Genomic DNA, 27,965 nt, shown 5'->3' with positions numbered 1-27,965 from the left:
CTACAAAGCTTACTGTAAGTCTTATACATTATATCCTATATCTTTGCAGGGTGTATTAGGGGCCTTTAGTATCGAAATGTAATTTTTCTGCTTTATGGTGGCTCTGTCAGAAAACTGGATGAGGCGTGAAAAAGATTTCCACAACAAAGCATTGAATGCAACACGTGGACCGTGAGTAGCACAAAAACATTGCATGCAAAAATTAGATTTGATTAAATAGTGGTAATGTATGTGCGTTAAATTGAAGACGAGATGTTTCAGACATACTGCTTTTTGCACCGTCGATTTAACTTTTGGATGAAATAGTGAAAAATAGGAGGTATATATTTACCCACGCATGTTGTTATAATTGCTCATGTTAAATTGCGTGCAATTGTACGCGTCAGTGTATTTTTTTAATCGGTATTGTGAAAAATTTAGCGGTATATTTTCGTCAATATTAAAATGTGACAGCACAGGAAAAAGAAGATTTAACAATCTTTCTCCAGAAACTTGAAAAACGCCTAAAACCATTTGTTTCAAACAAAACTTTAGATTTTTTTAAAAGAAGTGTGATCTGTTTTAAATAGCACTGTGCCTGGCCAATAGTTTTTTATTTGAATTTTTTGATTCTCAGCAAACAACAGCAGGTAAGAATTTAGTACACGACATCACACACTAGCAGGCTTCAACACGTAGGTACAGTACATAAAATGTTAAGTGTCAGATCAAAGAGGTTTTATAGAGGTTTCTATGGGTTGTGGGGTTGTCTGTGTACGGTAAGTTGAGGTTATGTCGTTCTCCAATGTGTAAGTCAGCCAAAATATTATCGGTAGGTGGCAGTGAACAGCTCAGCTATAAACAGTATTAGTGTGAGGATTTGATGGGAAATAAATTGGCACAGATTTGGGGCAGAAACATCGAGAACCAACTAAGCATTACGTGGTTTTTATTTGGCGCAAAATGTATAATGAAGTTGCCTATTAGTCCTAACATTTTTTTGCTATTCTTGTTTGTTTAGCGCATACATGGTCACAAGTAATTTTGACATCTTAATTGCTTTCATTTCCCGTATCATTGTTGAATCAGTAATTTCGGAAATGGAGAAATTATATAATATACAAGGACTGATTGGAATTCGATATTTCGAGTCACGCTTATCGAATATACATCGAAGGACATGTCGCAAAATTTACCATTCAAGCTGTGCCCGACAGGATGGACAGTATAGTCAATCCTTTGCTGCAAAAAGATTGACTTAGCCAAACACGACTAAACATAATTTTCTTGCTTGGCCGGCTAAAGTCTTGCGTTTTTGACGCTGTGAAAAAGTTCCTAACATTTTTTGCTGGACTATTAATGAGCATTGTTGTTATTACTTCAACATGTAAATGTTCAATGTAATTGCTGTCTAAGTGTGACATACCTCGACCGGTCTGGTCGGCTTCTCCCGCTGTTTTCCGTATTTCAGGAGAGTTTTTTTGTGGCGTGTTTCACTGTTTCGTAGAAAGCAATGTGAAGGAACGGAATATAGCTATGCGGGATCACGAATAACTTATGCCTAACGTTAAAGCAATTAGAGTGAATTTTTATTTACCTGACGCGAAATAGGTGCTGTTTATACAAAAAAAACAGTTAATTGTTAATGTAACAAAACTAACGGTGTCTGTATAGGGCGATTTGCGTCGAATCTAAAAATACCAGACTGGCCCTGGTTTAAAGCCAGTGCTTATATGCAGTAACGTAATGTTCGTATATGTATATTTCTATTAGCACAGCCGGTTTCTAATATAAACCGAAGCATAATGTCGTCATACATATTGCCGTTTTTAGAAAATACAGATTACAGACCAAATGTTAGCAAGCACAGCATGACTAACGGCGGTCTAATATTCACGTACCTTATCGAGTTTTACAGATTTGTGTTTCTTTCCTCTCTGGAACCTGTGATTTGCATTTTTGTTTCTTGTAAGCAAATAAGGTGCTTCTGTCGGTCGAACTTGATCTGATCGATCGCATTTTTTTTGTCAAACAATTCTATCCTTCCGGGCCTATATAGACTGTGTTGTGTTTTGCCTATTCTGTAGCAAGATTTGCGACGAATATACGTAACTCGAGTCGTGCTCTGTAGTGGTTTAAATAGCGAGATTACCAAGCTGGGAACTGAATTGAATTTCTGAATGGCTAAAAACAGAGAGAAAACGCTTTAAAACAGAGAGAAAACTTTCTTAACATTGTGGCAATTAAACTGAAGATAAGCATTGCCCTGCTGACGCGCGCAGAAGGCAGTCCAAACAGGTCAAAGCGGTACCAAGTTGCAAATAACCTATCTAGGTGACGTATTACAAAGTCCAGGCCTTAAGCAACTGCTACATAGGTTTAATGTTTACATGTAGTACACAAAGTTTAGTAGGCTGCTGTATAGCATTCCGGTTCCTTTTAAGCTTCGGTATTCCCTACGAGTATCAAATTCTGAATGTTATGAGCTCAGTAAACCTAAAAACCTGTGTCGCTTCCTACACACGTGACAGGGCACTCTTCCATTGCCTATATGTACGTCATCACCACGTAACACAGTAACAATGACGTGGTCTCATGTCGTTTAGTTGCGCAATGCATTTTCGTAACCATTAACGTTTGCGAAATCCAGCCACGTCAATGTAAATGATCTCAAGTGATCGGAATGAGTAGCGAGCATCGACGTGCGCGAATTGATAAACAATGTTTGAATTTGTTCCTCGTTGTGGACATTGTGTAAAAACAAGTGGAAGAGTTTCGGTTTTGCTTCCTGCATAGGCTTTGTGTGGTTTAATGTGATGTTGGCGTTTGTGGCATTAGTGGGGTCGGGTATATAAGCACTGGATCGTGCTGCAGAGTGCCGAGATGTTGATCTCGTACATCGGTTTAGTATACCAGACGAATGAATGCACTTGTGGTGAAGTTGCGCTTTTTTTGCGAAATGTTTACCAGTCTGAAGAAATCATTGCATCTCGATCTGAATGAATAACTTTCTGGCAAGAGCTAACAAAATCTAGTATTCCAAGCAGGATTGACTGATGTTGGCGAATGTGACAAAACATATAAACCATAATAAAGACGCAGCAATAATTTATAGATATCTGACAGACACAGTTTATCGGTGAGCCATACTAACCATATGTAGAAAGAATCAAATGGAATTAACATGTAGAATGTTCTCGCTGAATACGTAATTTGGATTCGAAGGCGTACCACGACCTGATAGATTTCAGTGTAGCTCAGCAGGAACTGCATTTTCTGTTAAATGTTGACCTCTGTGTCTGGTATCAGAGGTTAACGCCCTGCCGTTTTATTGAACATTCCTTTTTAAAGGGAACTCGTATCATCACTCCTTTGATCGAAGCACTCGGGGAATACCCAGCGCCGCTACCATAATTTTGGCGAGGCGAGAAAGGCGTTTTGATGACTTTAAGTGTTGTGCCATGGAATGTTGCAATAACGGCCACCATTTTGTGGTGAATTATATAAAACTGCGCGCACACAGCAACTGACGTATATATGGAAATAAGGCTGTACAAACGACAGGTTGTTTTAGTGTTTGTGAAATATAGATGTTTATATGTATTGGATTTGTGTATAACTGTACAATAGAAAACAACGAGCACAGAGTCGTGAGTTTGGTGTTTTGTGTTGTTGACCAAAATATATCCTTGTTTGTGTGTAATTTCGAAGATCCTTAAGTTCACAGGCTTCGCAGCCCAGGCATTACAGCCTAACTGGATCAGCCACTGTAATTTCGAAGGGTTTAATGTCTGACTTCGGTTCACCCGAGGCATTTTGTTTAGACTAAAGTTTTCTTCGTTTATTTTCGGTTCCTTGTTTTAGACTTTCTGTTAACCTTGAGGCGCAACACAGAAAAAAATGCCAAGACAGATAAAAGTGTAACATGCTTTTATTTATGTTGAAGAAAGTGTTTTTCCTTTGTTTCAAAACTTTTCGGGGAGCAGTGGTGACGTCGGGCATTGTTCTTGTTTACTGTCATGTTTATCAACACTGTGCAATGCTTACCATAGCACGGGTTGGCAACATTTCAAAAAGTAAGTTGGTTTCAAGTGCATTGGCCTGACAAATTCCCTTAGTGACGTCATAAAAATTGCACTCAACATTCCAAGGTTAGTGTTTCGAGAAAAGGTTCGGAATATTTTAGCTCAGTGCTTTCTAATGTTAGGTCAAGACGCGTTTCCAAAACATTTTTAAAATTTTATTTAAACGACAAGGGATGCACCGAACCGAATCCGAATATTGATCTCCGAATCCCATGAGCTTATTTAAGCAACGGTGCTTGGAATCGTGCATTTCGTGAGGATTTTTTCATGAAATCTGGATTGCGCAAATCAAACCTAGCGAATTCAGATATTTTTTACGACCAATTTAAAAAAAATTGTGACGTCATTAAATATTCGGTTCGAAATGGAGTAATGTCTGAAGGTATTCGAATCCGACGAATCCAAATCTTTTCTGTTTTTGGCACGTCCCTATATAAACGAATTACACCAGTAGGACTGAGTGTTTGTGCTGTGCTAATGTGTGAAACCGCGCAGACGCAACGAAACTGCCAAACCTCTTGCGTAATGTTTGCCATTCACAAAATGTTGGATTGCGGGGAAGCCCAGTAAGCACTTGGAAACAGAAGAAGCATCCACAGACCAACAACTAACGAACCTACAGACTTCCCGTTGGCACAGAGCCAAAAGGAAGGACGCATGACGGGATACATTTCGACAGCGTCCTCAGGAAGGCAAATGGATGTGTGCCGGGTTTGAATTCCTCCTATTTCTCCCATGAATGTTTGCGGATATTCTCATTTCCCTGAACATATCAGACGGTTTGTTTGTCGTCAAACAGACACGCCATCAAATGATCGGTTCAGCGAATCTTATTAAAAGTATGGAAGTAAAAAGTGAAGGCGCGACAGTGAAGCTGAGGCAGCTTTGGGCTTATCAATTAATCTTCCTGTAGTGGCATTTTAATGTTAATATGGACACTCTTTGGTTTGCGCAACTATGGCGTGAAAAATTCTGGATTAGGTGTTTTCCTAACTAGCGTACCAACGCTTTCTCGTTTAATTGCTTGGTAACGATGATGTGTTGTTTAAGTACAGAGTTCAGTTTAAAATATTCGCAAAGTTTATTTCTCTGTTGGATTCCGCCCGAGAGATATTATAGTTCAAACACTCCTTGAAGAACAATGTGAGGCAAGTTCCTCCGCGAAAAGTCCAGGAAAGATTGAATGCGCTAAACTCCGATCGCTCATGTCGGAAAGTTATCCATTTTTTCCAGACTTGGTTTCACAGTAACGCGCGATGGGGCGTACATGAGTTTTTTGCACCAGAGATGAATCTTCGTGCATTTCTGACATTTCTCCATATATTGGGAAGACAGTTTGTCTTGGATACGCAGTTGTGGAAGTTGATGTACAATTCATCGTTTCTTTAATGAACTGTAAACGTGACAGACATTTCCATTTTCCTGCCTTTAACAAGAAAACACAGTTCGTACCACATGACTTCGCCTTGTGAAAAAGTCGCCATGTCATAATTTCAAGTAAAGTCGATTTTCCAAGGAAAGTTTTACAAAACTTTCTGACGCAATTCGGAGCGTCGGCGGTCATGCGAAGCAGCGGGACTTCCCCGTGTGTCACGTGCGCTATCCCGTGCAAGACTGCGCGAGGAGAAACGCACTTTCTTCATAGGCATGTGGCTTTGAATGGGTGAGGCTATGGATACGGCGTTGTTCATTTGGGTAATTAAGGACCAGCAGGTGATAGGAAGTATGATTTAGACGCGTTTCAACTGTTTAAACTTGTCAATACTTTTTGCGAACATCAGAGAATTGTATTGATTCGTTTGAGTATTGTAAAGCTTTGGTCCAACTGCTGCGAAATCCTGGCGTTGAAAATTGGGTTAAAGTTTCCAAGAACTAGCGAAGGTAAAATAACTACTCTGTGGACAATAATGTTTCTAGTCGAACAGAAACTTATGCAGGAAGAAGACCAGTTCCATCAAGCTTAGCGCTTCGAGCTTGCTACAACGCACTTGTTGCGAATGATGCCAGACAAGAATCTTACTTTAAACCCATATAAATACAAGACAAATGTTCGACGCCGACCACACCTCAAATGCATATAAGGTACACCCCCTGATTTATTTGTTCCAGTCCCATGACCCTCTCTGTCGCGTGACTATACGAAGGACTGCAAACAAAGGGGCCGGCTGTTGTAAACGTATTACATCCCATTCGCCACACGGGTACTTGCTGCAAGGGAGAGTCCCGCGGGCCCCCAGGAAGTGACATTCGCGTGCGTCAGGAAATTTGGGTCAAGGACTGCGTGGGACCGACTTTACTTTCGGCTTCGGCGGAAAACTGCAGGAAGTCACAAGATTTGTTCGTTGTATTCCCTGTGCTTTTTTCTAGGCATGGTATATAATGTCTATCGCAAACTGGTGCAGGTGTAAGTGCTTGATGCTGTGCTGAGGTATACAAAGCGTACTTGTAAAGTCGAACGCGCAGCAAAAGGCGGCGTTGCCGATGCTTTCAACCGGAAAGTTTAAACAGTTGAGAGTTTTTTGAGATGCATTGAATCTATTCGTCTTATATGTTGTGTAACGCGCATTTGCAAAAAATGTGACATTGGAATGAGTTTAGAAAAATGTCAGCAAGATCCAGATGATAATTAATGAAGTCAATTGCCTACGGGTTTCATTTTACAGCGTATATCCAAGACGTCACGCCTAACACCAAGTTGTTATGAGTTTACAACGCCGCATTAGAGTGTATATCAATTGCGTTGATGGCAGTTGTTAAAATTATTGTTTTGAAATGTCAGGATACGACGAACATAAGCACTTCCTAAGTTATCGTTTACCTTTAGTGTTGTTTTAAACTCGTCGGAACTTAAACAAGTTGAGTTTCTGTGTCTGACACCTTCTGGCGGTATGTACGTGTCGATTGAACATGTAGATATATTTACATGTTTTTTATCGAACCGAAAAGTATGCGGATATCTTGTAGGTGAATTTGTCGCCCTGAGGAAAGTTTGGAAAATCCCGAATTCTTTGTGTGCTGATGTGCTAAAGTGTTTCGCAAGAAATGTACATTGGTTGTCCTCCGCAACCTTTGGGCAGTTAATCGATAAAACGTGCAACTTTTGCATATAAAAGCGTTGGGTAACAGTAGTCAACTAGTAGAATGGTGTTTAACTCGTCAAAAACTTTGATGCTCTGGCACTTATTGTCGCAAGCCAACATCGCCATTCGCCCACGTAACAGTTCAATCAACTCTATAGCGGGTTTACCCCACCGCAGGTCCATAATAGGTTCAGACCGATCGTTTCCGCGCCTGTTTTGCTTACTTGGGCGGATGGAGGCACTTTTTAACGTTGATAGTATAAGGATGCGGATTTGCAAGGTAATAACCTACTTGTTTGCTCTGTATTAAAACAGGGAGGTTGACACGTACACACCAGCGTCATGAGCGGATCCAGAAATTTTCTCTAGTGGTGGCGGTTACTATAAAAACAAAGCCACTGTGACGCAATAATGGTGATTGTGGTCGCCAGACGAGCAGATAGCCACGTAGCGCCTGACAAAGCCACCTGGCGATAAACGTAAATCTATGTTGATACAGCACTTTTGTTCTGTCACTGCATGCAGCGCATTGTTTCAGTGCTAAAGCATGTTCCAGGGTGACGCGATCTGCATTGGGCCCCATCTGGACCCGCCCCTAACCCACACACATTTCAGTGTGATTTGTCACAGTTTAAATACAATGGGAGTCATTGTTTACTTTGTATTCTGACATACCACATGCTCGTGACTGGGCATTCCATTGTCAAATGACTACGTGGCCCAATTTAAAGTGCTATGCAACTGACTGGTAATATACGCCTCTGCCGCTATGCCGTCACCGCAAGGCTCAGGCCATGCCCGCTTGGAGGGGAAGTCCCCTTGAATCATTAATAAATATGACTGAATGATGAAGCCGGGAAATTTTGTACTAGGTTGTTTGAGGGCTTTTATGAAGCCTGTGGCGTGGACTGGCGAGTGTAGAGCAGTCAGTAATGTCGAAGTTTGCTCAGGAGCGGCTATTCGATCAGGTTTTTAATTGGTTACGTGTGCGTCTTGCGAGTAATTGTTTGGCGCCGAAAAGGTACCAACAGAATTGTATTTTGTATTGTCCTTGTATTTTCTGTTCTGGTCAGAATGACATCAGCGCTTAATCAGTTGAGTTATGCTTTGTGTCTTGTAGCGTCAATATCAAACTGTTCAGAATGTACACTTGTGATAAAACCTAAACGAGCGCTTGGCTTCGAAAACCACTTGTCAGTTTCACCATTTTGCTTTCCAGATCCTCACTTCCAAATTTCATTGATTCAACTTAGGTGGAATGTTTCATTTTTATTTTCGTGGAGTTAAAATGGAAAAAAAATGTTGGATAGTGTTTTTTTTCAGTTGCTTTTAAAGCACGCCTTATTCCCTGCAGTGCTGGAGTGGCGAGTGTGACAACCGAACATTGTTGACCTTTCGACCATTTCTGTTTCTCATGACCCGGGTTTTCGCCGCTTTCAATGGACGACAAAATATAACACGCGTCTTAAAATAGCCGCAATAACTGAAGAAGATGTGGAAACCGCAGTCATAAACTTTTGTTGCAGTGCTTGAAAATTTTAAACTCAGATTCATTTTTTAAGTTAAATTAACGCATGTCCAGTAGTTCCTTAGGACAGCTGGTTTCGGTCAGTCGGAACTTTTCTTAGCTCAGAAAAATCCGCCTTTTCGAAGAACCGCCAATATTTATTACACAACTCTAAGCCCGCCATAAACAGAGTGAACGGGTAATTGTGCCGTTTATAGCCGGGTCACCGACGTATCTCTCACGTCCAAGACGCAGTGACCCGTATTTCTTTGTCGTAAACTCAACGAAACCACCTCGTCCACCCCGTTATTGACCAGGGCAACTCAACGAAAAAGGTGCTTTATTGCACGTTGCAATGGGCATGTCTATATATTTTGTCGGCAACCTTGAAGGTATTTTGGAATCCCAGTTCGCATCTTGATGTCTATTTATTTGCAACGAGAAAGTTTGTACAGACATGGATTCGAAAGATTTAGAATTTAGAATTACTGTTGATAACATACGTGCGAATATTTTATCTAGCAAGGGAAATATTGCGAAAGAACAGTACGTGATCGTGTGCTGCAATAAACCTGATATTGGTTTGAAAATAATGCGCAAGAACAGTTTGTTGCGAATGCGAAAGAGCGTGCAAACGAACTTCTTGGACTGGTAATGTTGTTAAGTTTTCGGGGGCAAAGGAAACTGCTTTCGTTCATTTGTTACATGGAAACAAGATTTTTACAAGCGGTTTCGGAATTAGACGCCCGAAAAATTTTGTGGCCCCTTCGTTTTGTAGAGTTTGTAACGTCTGCACAAAGCATTACGTCTGTGGAGTGTTTTATTGCGTCATCGGTGGTTGGGGGCGTCGGAACTCTAATCTGTGCGCTAATCTAATGATATTTGCATGTATGGGCTTTTCGAAGCGCCCTTGACACCGAGAAACAGGGAAAGGCCCTTTGTGTTGTTTGTAAGTTGGAATTGTTCAATGATTCACTGGGAATTCGAGGTGTAAATCATTTCTGTTTTCACCATTCCGCGTCTACGTGATGTTGCGAGCGAACGCGGTGATTGTGAGACCCCAGTAAACGTGTTTGAATATCGGAATTAGTTCAAATCAACCTTATCGGAATTTTATTTCTTGCTCCGCATCCGTTACGATTTCAAAGAAAAGGTTGGGAGAGTTTCATTGTTGTATATTTAGAATCATTGTGACGTCAGAAACGGTGTTTGTCGTCATTTCGCTTCTGGTATTGATTCCCAGCACGTTGCCTTCACTGTGGGCGAGAACACAATTACAAAGAACATCAACAAATATTCTTCTAAGATCAGCCAATCGATCGTGTCGAATAATGATGTTTAATAAGTGGTTGCAACGCTATGAAAACCATTATCTAGGAACTGCTTTTTTGTTTTGTAAAACAAAAGCATTTAGTAACCTACTAAGAAATGTAATTTACGTGGTATCTACCACATACACGTCATTTGAAACGCAGGGAAACCATATCACCATGACGTAGAGGTTTATTATGCTATCGCACAGCAAGGTAGGATCGTCCCACAGCGCAGGTCCTTGTCTTGTTGAGGTGGCTGATCAAGCTTGACTGCTATGCCAAGCGGACATAATGATCAGCATAACATTGTATTTCTCCGGTGTTTATTTTGTGTGAATGCTGCTTAGCAACAACCCAAGGTTTCTGAATCACATGTGGCAACTAGCGTTCGACTGCGCACGGAAATAAACTGTAAAACGAAACCATCGCAACTGCGTCAACTTGAAATGCGTGCCTCTGGCATTCTTTTCTCATTACAAGGCCCTGTGTCGTCGAATAACCACACAGCGTTTGTCTTGGGTGTTTTTGTTTAAATTTGCTGTTGTGATGGCGTTGAATCACAAGGCTTTACTGTTTAGTTACGAGAAAGACGGTCACGTAATCGCCTTGGGTTAGGTTGCTGTATTATCATAGAAATCAAAAGAACAGAAAAATACAACACTTATTATGAGGCACAGTGACCAGTGCCGATTGAAAGGTTGACAAAATTCATGTAATGTTATATTCCCGAGTCCAAAAATTTTTCAAACGTTTCATAAACAGTTGTGTTTTAGTAAAATATCTAAACATTGGACGACTTTCAAACACAAGAGTGCGGAAAATTTTGATCAAAGGAAACGGATATTGAGCGTAAATGTTCAGAAAGCACGCTGGCTGTAATAGTAATGCCATCCAACTTGTTTTGGGATATATGACCTCAATGCTAAACTGTCGTCACAGTTCACGCAAGTTTCTTGTTTTTCCTGTCTGGAGGTCGACAATTAGGAAATCCGTGTTACGTCATAAAGGGCGTGACGTCGGCTGTAATTTCCGCTTCGGTTTGAGTTCTCAAATGCCTTTTTTTAATATTAGGGATGTCCTGAGCCCTGTGCCGTACGTTTCACTGCAAAATGTGATCAAACTTCTACATGTGAAAGTTAGACCATTGGGTCATAATAATATATGTTCAGTCTGATCAAATTTAAATGCAATTTTTTAATTTCTAAACCATTATTTTGTACGCTTTAAAGCCGTACAGGAAGGGAGAAATAAACCGCAACATTTTTTGCACACCTGCGGGAAGGGCATTCTTTCATATAGGCTACACATCGCCCCTCTAACAGCAACGTTTGCGTGACAATAGTTTCAGCCTTATCCGCGTAACGTTCGGACCAAAATGCGTGGGCAGCACGCACCCGTCAGCCAGCAAGAACGCCACAATTGAAGTTCACTCTGCCCCCAAACATTCTGCGTCCCACGCATCCGGTTGTATACAGTTCAGACGTATTATATATTCTAGTTATTTCGCGATTTCCCTGGGACTTGCGGACCAAATGTAGGCGTGTTAAGCCTGAATTGTTTCCTGTGGTTACATTTGATAAGCTGACTTGTTGTATACAATAGTCTTCTTTTTTTCAGTCCAAAGTGGTTGTATATAATGCACGTTGTTGCTTTTTGTTGTGCTTCAGATTTTGAAGAGGTTAGTGTGTTACTGGACATCTATTAAACCTAGACGAGGAATTTTAATTTTCGCCAGTGTTTTAAGGTGGCCTTGGCAATTTGTACCGTAAGTAAAAATTTAACCATGTTGAACCCCTAATGTAAGCAGTATGCCATGGGTGCATTCAGCCAATATCGCCTTAGTCACTACCACGCCTCGATGACACGGTCTGGAAGCAACTGCCCACTTGCACATTCGGTTGCGTGTTGCCGTATTAAGCCTTGTTCCCGTTTGCATGGTGAAGAGGACAGTGTTGCTGCCTATGCTGGCAGAAGAGTATAAATTTTGCCGCATTTTTTGGTTTAGGGAATTTTCAGTTCTTTCGGAGCTTGCCTTGGGCTATTTTCTTTGAAGGTTTCAGTGCAGCGCAATATTAGACCAAGTAGTTATGCTGTATGTTACTCTGTAGAGCGTCAGTTTTGACTTGTTACAGACAGTTGTGTCTCAAATCCACCCCACTGTAACTTAAATTTAATGGAATTCAAACTTTCATCTTAAAACAAGTCATCTTAAATTTCTCTGTGTTTTATTTTAAACTAAACCAATTTCTTTTCTCAAAATGGGTAAAATCATTTGGAAGCCCAGCTCGACAGACATGCCCTTGACCTGAAAAGAAAACGCCTTAATTTCTACGTAAACTTAACAGACGGCCGTGGGCGTAGCTCAACCACCGAAACCGCCCACTGATCGACCTTCGTTCTGTAAATTTGTGGATTCCATTGATAGTAACATAACGTAACGATGCTGAATCATCAGAAAACATGCCGAGAACAGTTCGTCGCTGCGAGGCGGTTTGGAAAAATCTTGAAATAATTTCAGTCACTCGGGGAAAAAATACCATTCAGTTGAAAGCGATCGTTTGGTTGCACGACATCTCGCAATCGGGGTTTTCGATGAAAAAAAACTAAATCGGGAAGTGGCCTAGAAATTTCACATTGGAAGGGAACTGACTACAAAATTTTAGCACGAAACAAAACTTTAGCAGAAATGTCGCAATATCAGCGAGTTCGATTTACCATCATTCATACAGTTATTGGCAGTAGATTATACAAGTCAAGTAATCACGTGTTTTTCAAAAACGATGGTGATTGTTTGCATTGCAAAACAGGGGTCTGTTTAAACTGAAATGTTTGCGGTTTTAACATTACCCAGTGATAAAATGAGTTTCGAAACCTATAACGTTGATCGCCCATGTTCTGCTACGCATTTTCGAAAGGTAATAAAGAATTGTGTGAGCTTCTGTCTGTTTTGTCGGGTGCGAAAGTTTCGGTCGGCGGAATGCGCGTGTGACGTGTTTTTGGAATGAATCTCGATGCACGTAACTATTTACTGTAGCTTTGTTGCTGGTCAAGTCAAAATTCGTGGTTTGTAAAATTCAGGTGGTTTTCTCTTGAGTTTTTGGCATTACAGTCGTTATTTGTCCTATATTTCTGGATTTAATTGAACCTGAGGTCTAGTAGAAAAACTGCATTCCAAACCAATTAAACAAATCTTATAAACCGCGTATTTAAATCACCATTTTAGTATCCTATATACGCAACTATTTGTTGTATTGGATAATATGTCTGGAATATTAAAAGCCAATTGGTGTAAATGGTTTCTCCATTATAGATTCGTTTGCGCAAAAAAATGTTTTAAATTTTGTGTAACGTCTTTTATGTTGGTGTTTTCAACATATGCATGGATTGAATACATAGCCTACATTTAATTATTTACATATAAAGCACTGTTTCCGCGGTTGCTCTGCACCAACGCATTCTAACCTCTTTTTGGCATTTTTTCTAGATAGCCTACATTTGTTAGAAAAGTTTTTTTTACTCGAATTAGGCCGTAATTGTTTAATATATATGTGCTTTTGGGCGCCGATGTTACCAAAAACATTGAATCAAAGTGAAAACAGTGCAGATGAGGTATCGCCGTCGAATAATGGGAAGAAATTATCACAAACTTGAGACCGGTACATACGTGCATGTGATATTGTGACCTTATAATCGTGGTATTTTTCTAAAACTATCTTAGTCCTGGGGTGAAAGAGTTGGCAATCTTTTGTAAACTAAATTCTCCAACTCAAATTTCCTGAAAAAAAAGCGTTAATATTTTTTGGTCCCCAGTCTGACAAGTCAAGTCGTATGCATGAAATAAAGTGTTGTTAAAACCCATCTCACCTAATAATTGGTGCTTATGCATGGTTATTTAAGTTTTTGCTTGGTTTCTTTGCATTCTTTTATGAATGAAAAGATTTTATTCGGTAAATTAAGAAACTTGGTCATAAAAATCATACGTGTAAGGGGGTTTTCCCTCTAATTAAAAAAAGAAAAAGTTTCATTGTATTGTGAGTTTGTGACGAAACAGCGCAATCAAGTACGAAGCGGAATACGGATTGTAGTATTGTACGGAACTCTCTCAGTTTACAACGATGTAGAATGTTTTCCGTATGTGTTACAATGTCATATAACTCTTGCCACACCTGTCACGACTGGCTGTCAAATTTCATGAGTAATATGAGCGTGATTGTAATTTATTTATTGAAATTGTATTACTGGACAACAAACCGTAGTGTTCTTTGTTTGTTCAACAAAGTTGCTGAGTGGGTTACGCTTGAATTTACGTTTGAAATCGAATTACGACACACATGACACGTGTTGGTCTTTCTTCTCCTATTTTTAGAATATGTAAGCAATCTGGGCAGAAAATATTAAACAATATATACATTTTATAATAATAATTTTATATACACTAAGAGTGGCTAAACCGCGTTATTAACTTTCGCCGAAAGAATTCTGCAGCAAGTTACTAATGTTCCAATCCGACTGTTGTATTATTTTCATCTAGTCTACAATTTTGCATTGTATGCGGATTAGTTAGGTGGTGTATTAAATGGAGATAGTGAGATAGTTATTGTGTGGTTTTTGTGTTTAAAGTTTTCATTTAGTGTTCAAGTTTATGCGCTACATACATACAAATTGAGAACAATTTTGAGTTTAGCTCTCATTTTTTTGGCTGATCTGTTTTATGTTTAAAGCATAGTACACATATATAAACACCTATGTACTTTGAATTGAAAGCCGATTTCAGCTCAATCAAGTTTGTTTTATACTTTGTGCCATGAGGCATACAGTGCAGCTGAGAAGCACAAGGTGTGTGCATAAACATGTCCGCTGTTTGGTGTTAGTGCATTAGATTATTTATTGATGAAGAAGGGTGATATTTAAACAAATATAAGATGCACATGTCACAGGACATTTAAATAAAAATTATAGATTTTAAAGTATCCTTGAAAGCTAGTATGATTGGTCTTTTTTGCTAATTGCATACAAAAGCCTTTAAAAGGACTTTAAATATACTTTATTGTTTTTTTAGATATTATGATTGCCCATTCTGCCCACAGCAACGCACCAACCCTTAAAAATACGGCTAGTTATGTCTGGTACACCAATGATGTTCTTGGGCAGGGGGCAACTGGTTTTGTCTACAAAGGAAGATCTAAGGTAATGCTACTGCAGACAGATTTTGTCTTTGCTTATTATTGTTGACAATTATTTTTTTTTGCAGAAAACTGGGCATGAATTCGCTATTAAAGTGTTTAACCATATTAACTTCGTTGCACGAACACCAGATGTCCGAAAGCGTGAGTTTGACGTGCTGCGAAAGGTTAACCATCCTAACATTGTCAGGCTCTTTGACATAGAAGAAGAGGTAGGCTCTTCCGCACTGGAAAATTTGTGAATATTTTAGTTTGTAGAACAAAACAATAAACATGTAATTCTTTGTTATATCATTGAATTGTATATATTTGATGCTATGTATGTCTATTTGTTGTTGAAACACTTTGTTTAATTGGGCATATGTACATGTCAAATTGCTTTAAACGGTCATCAGACAATTGATGGATATAAAAAATGTTTCTCCTTTGTGATGCAGGTGTCCTCCAAGCAGGATGTCATTATTATGGAACTATGCACAGCAGGCAGTTTGTTTAGTATGCTTGATGACCCAGAATACCTGTACGGACTTCCTGAGTCTGAGTTCCGACGAGTCCTACATGATATCAGTAAGTTCGAATGCAGGCCAACATTTTCTACTTGTTAATGTGTGGAAAATTTTCAATCATTAAATTTCGTATGTCCAGTATTTTTAACTGATAGTATGTTTTCAAATACTCATCATATGTGAAACTTTTCTGTGAAAAGTGTTGATCAGCCACTCTCCTATCTCAAAAAGTCTTCTTTGTGTAATTTAGGTGAAAACATTTAAGATTTGTCAAACAAGAGTCATTTGATATGATAAGTTGATATACGTACATACGACTGTGGGTTGTAGCAATGTGGAATTATACATCGTAATCCATAGCTATTATAATAAATGTAAATAAAGGAGCTGATTCATAAGTACCGATGTGCATTTAGGTACCCACAGTTGATTTAAATTTTGTTTTGTAAGAATTCCAGTCCTGATATTTCGGTATATACAATCTTAAACCTCAGTTGTCTGGATTCGATTTTACCAACAATTTTACCTGCATGAGGCAAAGTTCTGGACAAACCCAAAGATATTGGTTAAAATAGCCATAGGATTAGGCATCTATGTAATTTGAAGACCCAATAAAGCACTACAACATATGTTTCTGTCCCTATTCACCAGCATCCCACAACCTTTGTTACATCACACTTGATAACTTTCAAAGTTCAACAGCACACATCAACCTGATTTGTTAGAGTGATGATGACACAATAGAAATCTGTAGAGTTGTAAATGCAGTCTAGCTATAAAGTTTGGATTATTCCAGTTGTAAGCAACTGCAGTTGTGGAGCACTGCCATACACTAATTACCCAAGCATTGGGTAACAGACACTACAACTGACTGATGCCATCATGCCCTTTATGTATGGTCAGTCGAGTGCTAACATCCTGACATAAATAGGATCCAGCATGGTGTGTGTTGTATTGTCCTATACCCTTTTTACCGAAACTTTGTTTGCAAATGCAGCTGTTGGAATGAAGCACCTTCACGACAAGGGAATTGTCCATAGAGATCTTAAGCCTGGAAACATTATGCGGACATACGCTGAAGATGGATCCACTGTATATAAACTTACTGACTTTGGTGCTGCAAGAGAATTGGGCGACGACGAACAGTTCATGTCTTTGTATGGAACAGAAGAGTACCTGGTAATAGATATTGTTTTTTTCTAACCAACAAAGCCATCGTGTTGGTGCACATTTAGCACAAATCCATATCTTGCCTTTCACCTGCAATTTTTACCCACACAAAACAGTGGAATAACTTGCAACATATGATTTAAAAAAGTTTTGCCCAAACTATTGTTACAGAGGACTGGCATTTACACCTCAAAAAGAGTTTTCTGTATTTACCATAGTGATTATTTTATGTGACTGTAGCAATTTTGAATTGCATAACAATATTGAAAAAGGTCTGTGTTCTGATTATTTGCAAGTGGTGAAGTAATTCAATTTCAACAATTATTACATTTAACAGCATCCTGACATATATGAACGAGCGGTGCTTCGAAAACAAGCAGGGAAGAAATTCAGTTCTACAGTCGACTTGTGGAGTATGGGTGTTACTTTTTACCATGTGGCAGCAGGCCAGTTGCCATTCAGGCCCTACGGAGGGGCTCGCCGAAACAAAGAAATGATGTAAGTCTAAATTCCCCAATGGACGGTCTTTCATTTACATAACTGGTTTTCAACAATTAGGGTTGACCAACATTATTGTATAAGTGCGTGATTGCTTTAGTCATAAATTCTGATATGGTTGTAAATTTAGGCCTAACCCTGATATTGTCATTTTATCACATTTAATTGGGGGTGATATGATTCAAGAGAATTACTGAGAGTCCCATGCCAACCAAAATTTTTATGTCAAAATTGTCAAATGTGACCAAATGCTTCACATGTGATTCTTATCGCACTTATCAGTACAGAATTCATCACTGCCCTGGTTATAACTGACAATTAATGTAGTGGTGGGGCTTTCCCAGCCTGCCAAAGAGCCTTCTGACGTTTTTTCACTTCCTTTTCAACACGACCCAAAGCGGCCTAGCCTCAGTGTCAGCATAGCAAATTGTCACAACAATATTTGTGGCTGCGCATATTTGAAAAATCCATGTTTGTGTTTTACAATTTCTCTCATGTATTTGCAAATGAGTTGGAACAAAACTCAAGGTGTTTTTAGGTGATTAGGAGCTTAGTTACCAACCTAATGGTTCCTTTGATGTAGATCAGTTACATGGTTTATTTATATGACTTCACACTTTGGAGCACTACTTTCCCGTTTTTAAAAACCTTGCACAATTTTGTATGCCCTCTCATGATATTTTCTCGTAGGTACAAGATCACAACAGAGAAGCCATCTGGTGTCATCTCTGGGGTTCAGCATTCTGAGCACGGCAACATTGAGTGGAGTCGCGAGCTTCCTAAAACCTGCAGACTTTCTCAGTAAGTCTATGGGTTGGTAAAAGACTTTACCCTCATGCAATGAACGCTTTTATTGCAGCATGCAAAACATATATATATATATATAACCAGTTTTTGACGTTTTTTTGACAACTGTAGTGAATTTTATTAAAAAATAGCAGTAGCAAAACTTACCTTTGCTAAAATCAAGGTAACTGAGATACTTGGATAAAAGAAATCTGTAAATAGGGAGAGCTCTTGTTCTCCAGTTAATTGACTTTTTGTGTCAAGCCATGTGTGCCGTGTATATTTACATACTAAATTGCTTTTTGTGAGCGAGGTGCTGCTCTTTTATTTTGATTGCCGCTAAGAAAAAATGAGATAAAAAGGTATTAAGATTTGAGGTCATTTTCCACATTACAAGACAATCTGGAAAGCATTTTCTCCAGGCAGGTGGCATGTTTCTGTGGTAACCGCATGTGTTTAAAGTCGCGAGTTTGTGACCTGGCGTTATCACATGTACATGGGTTAGGTTCCCGTCTCTTATTCTATACATAGTGCTGAGTGGTTTACCTCACCAAAACATTGAAATAATTAACTGTCCTTGCATCGATATCTGTTGTAATCAGTAAGTTGTAGTGTGTATTTAGTTACTTTTAAATAAACAAACAGACCTACTTACATTTAATTTGATTCATTTTACATTGATAATTGAGTTTGTTAAAGTCATATGTGATTACAAACTACATGTGAGATGTGGAATTTAGAGTGCTTCAGGGATTTTGGTGATTTTTTTCCAATTTGAGATTTGTTTCAGATATGTTTTAAAACTAAGCAATTGTCATAGCACATTACATTAAGAACCATTTCAGTTTAATTTTTTTTTAAATTTATGCAAATATTTATTCAAATAAATTTATCAAATTAGTGATATCTAATCTGAAGTGTTTTTGAATCCAAACCATCCTTATTAAACAACTGTTTGAATCGATTCCACAACTGCAAAAAGTACTGTTGAATTGAATCTTGTCCATTTTGTGATAGGAGTTTTAAAGCACTTGTTACCCCTGTGTTGTCCGGAATTCTCGAATGCAACCCGATGCAGATTTGGACGTTCGAGCGGTACTTCACCGAAGTAGATGACATCCTTAAAAAAAGCGTGGTACACGTGTTTAGTGTGCCCGCCGCAATGCTCCATAAAATCTACATTTCCCCCGAAAAAACGTAAGTCAATTTTTAAATGAATGCGGGAGGATGCTTGTTTTTCTTGCTATGTTAAAGTAAATGTTCGTGTTCAGTTCAGTTTTTGCAAAGTACGAATTTATTACTTTCAACAGTGGGAAAGTCGTTATGTTACCTTCGCGTATTTACGATTTCGACCAGGTGATTTTTTAAAATCCTTTAAAACGAATATATGTGCAATAAAACCAAAGTATAGAAAACATTAGAAAAGATTATGAAATAAGGCAAAAGTCTGCACCAGAAGAATTCCAGGTAATGTTTCAAGAAATTATTTTGCCGAAAAACAATTAACCCGGGGCCGGTAGTTGGGAGATATTGCATCTAACAAATGGAAAAGTTACCGCACTTTTTTTATCGTCAAGAAAAACGGCAGCACTTACATACCGTGGGCAGTGGGGGAGATCCTGCCAACCATACGATTGCTTTAAACAGCGCTGTCTTACATGTCGTATATATAACGCATATGTAATACATCTTCCAGGTTGGTCACTTTAAAAGAAAACATCGCCGAGTTGACGGACATTCGATCAAGTCGACAGATCCTCCTTTATGACGGAGCCGAGTTCGAGATCGACGCGTTTACCCCCGTGACGCAATATCCCGTCACAACGGAGCAACGTCCGTTTGTGTTATTGTCGAGCGACACGAGCGACTTTCAATCACTTCCCATTCCACATACGTGTAAGTTTTGGGAGCCCGCTTTGTGTTTTAATGGAAGAACCTTTTCTCACGGGTTTTGCAATTTAACAGAAGTGATGGGAAAGTAATATTTTTTTGTCATTTACCGAGGACTGCGTTCCACTTCACGCCGTTTCATCGAATTTGAATTCGAATATATGGAAATCACAAGTTCTGTGTTAAAAAGAACGCAACTTAAATATTCCTCGAAAGATTTAAATTTTCGTGAGCAACCTCATTTCATACTTTTAACTGTTTTTATTTTCATTGCAGGTAAACCCCCTAAAGTAAAAACGTCGTTGTCTCTGGAAAACGATTCGAGTCTGGCGAAAGTTTGTTCCAGCACGTTGTATGACATACGAAAAACCGTAACCTACCTGCTGCTAGTCGAGTCACTTGTCCGTCTCGGAGTCAAGTGGACCGAGTAAGGATTCCTATGCTCTACCAGAAAAGTGTTTCCCAAAATAAATTTCGTTTACCAGAAAAATGTTTCTGTTTTTTTTTCTTCCCCTTGACTCTGCAGTTTGCCTGTGGCTAAGAATACTAAACATTTTTAATTTTGATGCACATTTTCCAAACACGCAAATCCTTTATTGGCTTTTAGATCATATTTAAAGCGTGGAGTGGTTGCTGTTCAACTCATGAAAAGCGAGCTGAAAACCAAAGTGGATTGCCTCAAGACGTCGTTAGAAATATTCGAGGAACAGTAAGTGCTTGTTTTACTTGTGCGGTAGACAATATTGCGCAATTAAAGTGTAATATATACCTGGTCGAGTTACTTGGGATTGCCAACACTCACAAATATAATCAAGTAGTTACAATTGGTTTGACTTCGATACAAATTGTTCTGTTTTTTACACATGTGCATTCGGATGAAGTTAGGAAAGAGTGGTACCAAGTGACTAAGTAACTAAACCTTGAACTGTCACTGCAGGTGTCTAAGAGTGTCTGTTTGTCCTTATACTCATTTGCGAGGTCCCAGTTAAACATAAGGCACTGTGCGTCAATTGAACAAACCGTGAGCAAAGCCGCATGCTATTATGAAACGCATGCACGTACAAACAAAAGGCAAAAGCTTAGAATCCAATGCTACGTCATTGTACGTATGTAACCTGTGGGCAGCTGGGCTTCTTCTCCGTTGTGCGTTCATCGGTCTGGTTAAAACGATTGTTTGTTGCAACCTTTGCGGTTTCGCCTGCTGATTGTTCCGCATTGCAACGATTAACGGTTAGCGTCCTTATACGTCAGAGCCCAGGTACATTTTGAATAACGTCGCTCTGTAGCGGTCTCCCATCATATCCCATCGAAAAGATATTGTCAAATCGTTTCTCCGCCGTTTAGGGAAATTTCGCCGGGGAAGTTCAAGTGCGTCATTGTCAGACGTTGATTTGCACTTGGGAAATGCGCAATTGGAAATATTGTGACCGAAAACTAATTATGAACTGTAATTATGACGTGTCATGAGTTTTGTTTTTCTGTTGCCATGATGACGTGTTTGAAACCAAAAGCCCAACTCTTCGTAGTTCAACTGTTTAATCTACAAACATTCCCAAAGATGCTTGCGAGCCCGCAATACCTGTGATTTTTAAACAAAATGACTCATTTTCGACATCATTCTTCAGGTCGATTGCCACAATCTGTTGCACTTTCGATTTGATCTCAAATTTGAGTCAAATATTTAAGGATTCTGAACACAGCTCTGGTTCCAGCTTTTTTACAGCAATTTTTAACCTTTTTGTTCCTTCAGTTACCAGCGGGAAACGTCGCTTCTCCGCGTTATAGCTATGATGCTCACCACTCCTCCAGAAGTCAACGACCTGAAAATGTACTTCACTCAGATCACTGATAAGGCCAAGAATCTACGCCAGGTGAGCATTTCGATATTCATTTTTTGCAAAGGTTACTAAGGGTCAAGAACGGAACATAGAGCTGGAACCGGGACTTTAAGAGGTCACTTCGGGTCAGATTCTAATGGATAAAACTGGGACGCAAATTGTCATGGTCTGTAGTTGGGGTTACTTGGTGTTGGAGGTGTCATGGAAGAATACAATAAAATTGGCAAAATGAAAAAATGTGTTACCCTAATACCTTACAACGAAATTTCCTTTTTATCGCTTTTATTGCTCGTAAAGTGAAACTCCCTTTTGCATTTATCGGACGGTTAACTTGGGAACTCAGGCTTGCTCAAACATTCGTGTGTGAGCTCAGCAAAGTTTTAAGTGTAGAACTTGGCAAGTTGTGTACATGAACGCCATGTTTCAAACAATGGACAATGGTACCCCTGTGTTTATATATGTACTGTATATGGTAGGTCGCTGGTGCTTATGCGGTCATGTGCATTTATCGGTAAAGCTAAAATGAAATATTTTTGTCACAAGCTTTGTGGTTTCGTCTTCTGATTGTTGTTGTAGAAACTTTATTCCACCAACGATATTTTTGTGATAATTGCAAGTTACGTGAATACGCGTCTAAAGTTTTTTTTCCGTGTTCTGTTCAGTAAACACTGCATTCGATTGAAACATACTTATGCGCTATATCCAAACAGTCTACACTGCAAAATTGTTTTGAGAAATTACTCTTGCTTAGTTGCGTCACATTCTTGTCATTGTAACCGCAACTATGCTCGGATCGCAGGTTAATTGTTACGTAACACTGCCTGTCTGTGTGAGGTCAATTAGAATTAATTTGCATACTGAACCTCGTACCGCGCTCCGATTCAACGGAAAGTGGGTTTTATTGTTGGATTGAATGCGCTGTAGCGATGATGATGCCGGAAAAAACAACCCCAAGTTATCTTTGCTTTGCCATAGTGGTGTGTGACTTAAGAATGTGTTTAAGCAGGTTGTTCCAAACGCCTTCGTTAATAAGTGTTTTTTTCCCGCGATTTTTCGTTAAAGCTTGACAAGCTGAATTTATGTGCGTTGGCATGCCCGGGGTTCAAACCTGAAAAATGCTACATCACAACATGTAGTTTAAATGTGTTCTGTATATAGGTTGTTTTTGAACAGTCTTTAAGTGTGTGCAAATTTTCCATGGTTTTCATCATACTTTGATGAATTTATGTGCCTTTTAATGCTGTAAACATAAAACAAAGACAAATATGCCGTAAGCATTCGGGAACTTCCTCACAATTCAGCTTAACATCCCCCACGAGTTACAACCGGAAAATATTGACGTCACATATATTTTCCAACTCAGATTCGGAATGAGTTCGAGCAAGTGACATCACAGGTGGAAAACCTCGACCGCGCGATCATCCAGGACGAGACGCCGAGACGTGTTTTCGTGGATGAGGGGTCGCACAGTAACGACCGTTTGGAGGAAAAGATGAAAGTTTCGTCTGAGCGTTCCCGCGAAATTTTCAAACTCTTCAAACAACACAAGAGATATAAACGTAAGTTTGTTTTCCTTGCCGCTTGCCTGTCGAAACCTTTTCGAATTATCTCAAGCGAAATTGAATGGATTGGACTTGTATAAGGCCCGGTAAAATATGTCCAGAAATCAGTTTTACAAAGTCAAATTCTTTGGTCATAAATTACTACTGATGCTGCCAGGCATGTTTTATTGCTGCAATACGGCCCTTCTGGCAGTAATTTTATTGTATCAGCGTTCCGGCCACCATGCAGCAGCCTTCATCAAACTATTCTTTTAGACCGTTGCTTGAGAAATTTGTATCGCAAAAATAAGCGTTTGGAATATAACGATGTTCCTGCATCTTAAAAATCACTTGAAAACAGCCAGCAACCAGTGAGCTCACATATTGGGATTGGAGATTATTGGAAAGTTGGTACGCAGCAGTCTCTTTCCCGTCGTTAATCGTAGCAACATGCAAATTAAGTTGCCTGGAAGTTTGTCGCAGCGCAATTCCGCCCGACGTTTTTCTGAGTTTCCTTCAGGGTTTTTCCATAGCCGAACATTGCATTGCCTGAAAGAATTAGCACCGACTAATACTTCAAAAATCGGATCTGGCGAACTTTCATTGAAATGACTTTTAAACCAAACAACTTTAGTTTCCAAAAAACTAAATATGACTTGACGATAACAAGCTGTTACGTTGAATATTGTCAAACATCTTTAATTTGCGCTCCAGAGTAGGCGAAACGCCATTTTATAACCAGGTTTTCTTCCGCAGGTCAAGCATTTGCTGAAGATCACGTCCACAAATTTGAGAAGCAAAAGCTGGAGGAAATTTGCAAGTCGTCCGTTCAACTCTTCACCGACCAGTCGGTTCCCAAGTGCAGGAAGTTACATAGGGAGTCGACTACGTGGTTCGGGTGAGATAATCGACCTTTGCATTTGGCTCTGATTGAAACAGTGTTTCCAAAAATATTTCTATTCTATGCCGAAATTTGAACATTTTTTTATATTTAAAAAAAACAAAGGCTGTCGACGTTACACACAGAACGAATGCATCGAACTCCATTCATAAACTTTCATGAGCTAAAAATCTTATAAACCAGAACAGTTTCATCAAATGGATTTGTTTCACTGCTATAAACACTATCCAGTAACACCCACTAAGACCACTTTTCTTGGCACAGCCACATGAGCGGGTACCAGAAGCAGCTTCAGAGTCTCGAGAAAAGTATGGCTCGTCTTTGTGACAAATGCCAACGACAGGGGGAAGCAATATGCGACTTGCAACGCGTTTACCGAGACAAACTCTCGATCGTCGAAACTGTTCTGAAGGCGAACGCCGCGAAGTAAGATTTGTTTTTATTTGTGACGTCACAAAAGGTGACACTGTCTTTTCTGTGCCGAAATTTGAATGTTGACCGACCAGCCTGTTATTGTAAAAGATAAAGTTCTGTTGTGTGTAAAACGCACCCCTTTTTATGTGCACTGTACTGTATAATGCGAGTTACTGAGTACCAACTTTAACCTTATTTTTACCTCTGTTTGCAGACCGCAAAATCCCTCATCTTTGCCTGTAGCCAGCTCTCTGGTACCAGAATCACTAAATATGGCGGCAGGACCGTCGTCCCAGCCCCCAACAGGCGTCCATGGAACCAGATCGAGTCGGGCCCATCGGCACAAACAGCTTCGCGAGTTGAGGAAAGGGCTCCAGGAAGCAAAGAACAGCCTGATAGAAGTTCAATCCGAAGTCGAAAACGGATCAGAAATTCTGAAAAGGTGTGTTTGTTGTGCAAATTCGAAAGAGTCGCCGAGATTTCGGTTTTCCGAATTTATTTTGGTTAAAACAGGTGTGCTTGTGATCAATGATTTGATTTCGGTCGATTTTAACTTTTAAATTTAGCAAAATTAACGTATTGCCTTTACGTTATATGCTAGAACGATATTTATTGCGCAATGTCAATATTTTAACTTTAACCAACTTGATAAACGGCCGTGGTAGTTAGTGCCAGTATTACAATCACATACCTACAAACATAATTCTTCTAAAATGTTAACTTGTCCCTGACAATTTTTGGTGGATGGCATCCAGCAATTGTTGCTTTTGTCCCTTGTAAAAAGTATGGTACCAACTATTCACTCTTCAGTTTATTAGACCTTGTGTCAGTTCTTTTTGGCCTGTATGAGCTTCGAAGTGATTTCGGTGACTTCAAACACCACGCGTTTGGTGGTGCGCGAAGTTCCACATTCTGTTTTCAAACCAACCGATGAGGTTGTTGCTAAATTAAACGTTTGACGGGAGACGTTTTCCCGGAAAAACCGACCGTGCAAAATTATCTCCCCCATTCGTCATAACAACACAATGCGGAAATTCCGTCGCAAATCGTTTCGCTAACACCGGATTTGTGTTCGCACTATGTGTCATACATATTACGTGCGCGGTGATGCCCTTGTCTCATAAACCCGTAACTGTTTCATTAGGTCGGTGTTTCCCCAGCATCGTAAGTGATCTTTAGAGTCCGCTTGGTGAATAAATGCTTGACGTCACAAACCCCATCACCGCAATGTCCAGTCAGGGTTAACGGGTGCCTGATTTGCGTACAAGCGTGGGTAAACCCGCCTTCTGGTCGGTTTATTATGTTACTAAGGTATCGGTTTATTGTTTTGAGGTGGCCTCGTGAAAGGCCGCCCGTCGGACAAAGGGCGGGGAGTCACCTATGCGAAACCCAACAGCGTCAAAATCGCGTTTCTGTGAAACCACTTAAAAGGAACTTCGATGCAAATCGGCGTCTTGTCGCAGGGATTAGGTGGCGTCCGAACAGCTTGACGTAACGCTGATAGAAGTGCTTTCCTATAACACGACGTACTTAATTCTGTGGGTAAAAAAACCTGTGAAACGTTGTTGAAACGCACTGAGCTGTTGCAATAACACAACTTATTTACACCTACGCCAGTAGGTAGCGCAATCCGGTTTTTGCTTTCCGCGCTTATAACAAGTTATGGGCGACAACTTATATTTAAACGGTTTCACTTGTGTGTATTCGGGATAATAGAAATCAATGCCATTTGTCGTTACGTGTGATAAAACCCCAACCCTAAGATGGATTTCTGTTGTCGGTTGTGATTGTTTTACAATACGGTGCTGCCTCACAAGTTTCTATTCCAGTCCATTAGTGCAGGGTTTCCCAAACTGGGGTCCGTAATGATACCAAAAAAACAATTAGTAAGTTTTATACAGTGCGTACGCAGTAATCACTGCAGTAATTAAAAACTGGGTTGGTTTCGTAAGCTTTACAATACGTTAATTGTACATTTACTCTACTTTTGAATGGTTCTTGCACTATCGTTGTATCTTACGATATTCAAGTTGTTTACAATTCTTTCTTTCGTTTCTTTTACTACGCGTCTATAACGTAAGAATTCACACTTATCTTTGTTGTTGATATAGTTTGTAATATTTTCAACGCTGATTACGTTTGGGAAACCTTGCATTAGTGTGTGCAAATTTATTTTCTTGCAAGGCTTCTGTTAAAACAAACCTGAATTTATCTTGTAGACTCAACTCAATAGCGACCACTACGCACATCAACGGCTCCCTCGCGCCCCCGGTGGCGATTGACGAAACGTCAACAAATCGATGAAGAAATGAACATTATGAAAAATTGCCGCACACCGGCCATTGCGGAGAGACAGTTGCGATGGCGGCGCATCCTACAGCAATTGTTTGCGCAGCACTGAACTAGGATCGTCACCCCACTTTTCGATTCTATTTTTTACGCTTAAATTATGACGGAATTTTACTCTTTCGTCTTTTCGACCACCGCTTTATAATATTCTGTGCACGTGCCTCACTTGAAATTGTCGTTGTCCATGTATGAAGCTGCAATCCGTTGAATTGTGTCTCGACTATATGAATTTTTCGCGATGTGGGCGTGCTTTGTCAGCAAAATGAATCCCGGAACAATTGCAACCCAGGAAATTACTGTCAAGCGTAACGTTTCATTTACACTCATTCCAGTAGGGTGTTTGGTTGTGTTTCCACAACTACATCGAGATTTGGACCGCACACCAAAACCATTTTTTTGCAGCTCGGTTGCGGAAAAGAGCTTGCTGACTTTATCCTTCACACCCAAGATTTTTCTATTGATTAAATCTGTGTCGTTTTAACATGGAATCTACGCAAGTATGACTTTGGCCGGTTTGTGGTGTTTCACATGATTTAACCTGTCTTTGAATTTATATATTTTCTTTCTCACCTTTCATTTGCACCAGTAATCGGTTGTGACGTCACCGCTACGTGCTTGTTTCCTCTTCGTAGCTTTTCGTGATATTTCAGGCGGTTCCTTGCATTAAAATTTGGGTCGGTTTTTCTTCTTGGAAAACAGTGTTTCTCGGATGAAAATGGCCTAATGCGTAAATTTCTTGGTTGTTTTTGCAAACAAATGATCTTGTTTTGAAAAAATAAACTTGGAAAACCGCGTTTTGTGCGTTCAAGATTACTGCAACGTATTTCATAATTTTACCAACAGGTTTTTGTTAACATGTAGATAAAAAAAATTATGCAATACGAATTAAAATAATTGAGCGCAGTCTGTGTTTTTATATTTTACC

General features: G+C 39.6%; 1 protein-coding gene across 3 annotated transcripts; it reads left to right on the top strand.

Moving 5' to 3' along the window:
• The first annotated feature begins 47 nt into the window (after nt 1–47).
• On the top strand, nt 48–27,834 carry LOC145898759 (serine/threonine-protein kinase TBK1-like). Of its 3 annotated transcripts, none has more exons than XM_082987363.1 (17): nt 48–171; nt 15,024–15,151; nt 15,216–15,359; nt 15,585–15,714; nt 16,651–16,832; nt 17,161–17,321; nt 18,012–18,122; nt 19,125–19,304; nt 19,804–20,003; nt 20,274–20,424; nt 20,605–20,706; nt 21,748–21,868; nt 23,199–23,394; nt 24,133–24,274; nt 24,542–24,703; nt 24,906–25,133; nt 26,911–27,834. In XM_082987363.1, the coding sequence occupies exons 1-17, from the start codon at nt 156–158 to the stop codon at nt 26,993–26,995; spliced, it is 2,439 nt and encodes an 812-aa protein (XP_082843489.1). In that variant the 5' UTR covers nt 48–155; the 3' UTR covers nt 26,996–27,834. The 3 variants fall into 3 exon arrangements, with proteins under 3 accessions (XP_082843489.1, XP_082843480.1, XP_082843498.1); XM_082987354.1 differs by lacking the exon at nt 48–171 and adding an exon at nt 13,417–13,620; XM_082987372.1 differs by lacking the exon at nt 48–171 and adding an exon at nt 13,879–14,800.
• The last annotated feature ends 131 nt before the right edge of the window (nt 27,835–27,965 follow it).

The sequence above is a fragment of the Ascidia mentula genome, chromosome 1 (assembly GCF_947561715.1).
Source record: "Ascidia mentula chromosome 1, kaAscMent1.1, whole genome shotgun sequence".
NCBI lineage: Eukaryota > Metazoa > Chordata > Ascidiacea > Phlebobranchia > Ascidiidae > Ascidia > Ascidia mentula.
Note: the sequence above shows the minus strand (reverse complement) of the source record. Positions and strands in the feature narration are given on the sequence as shown.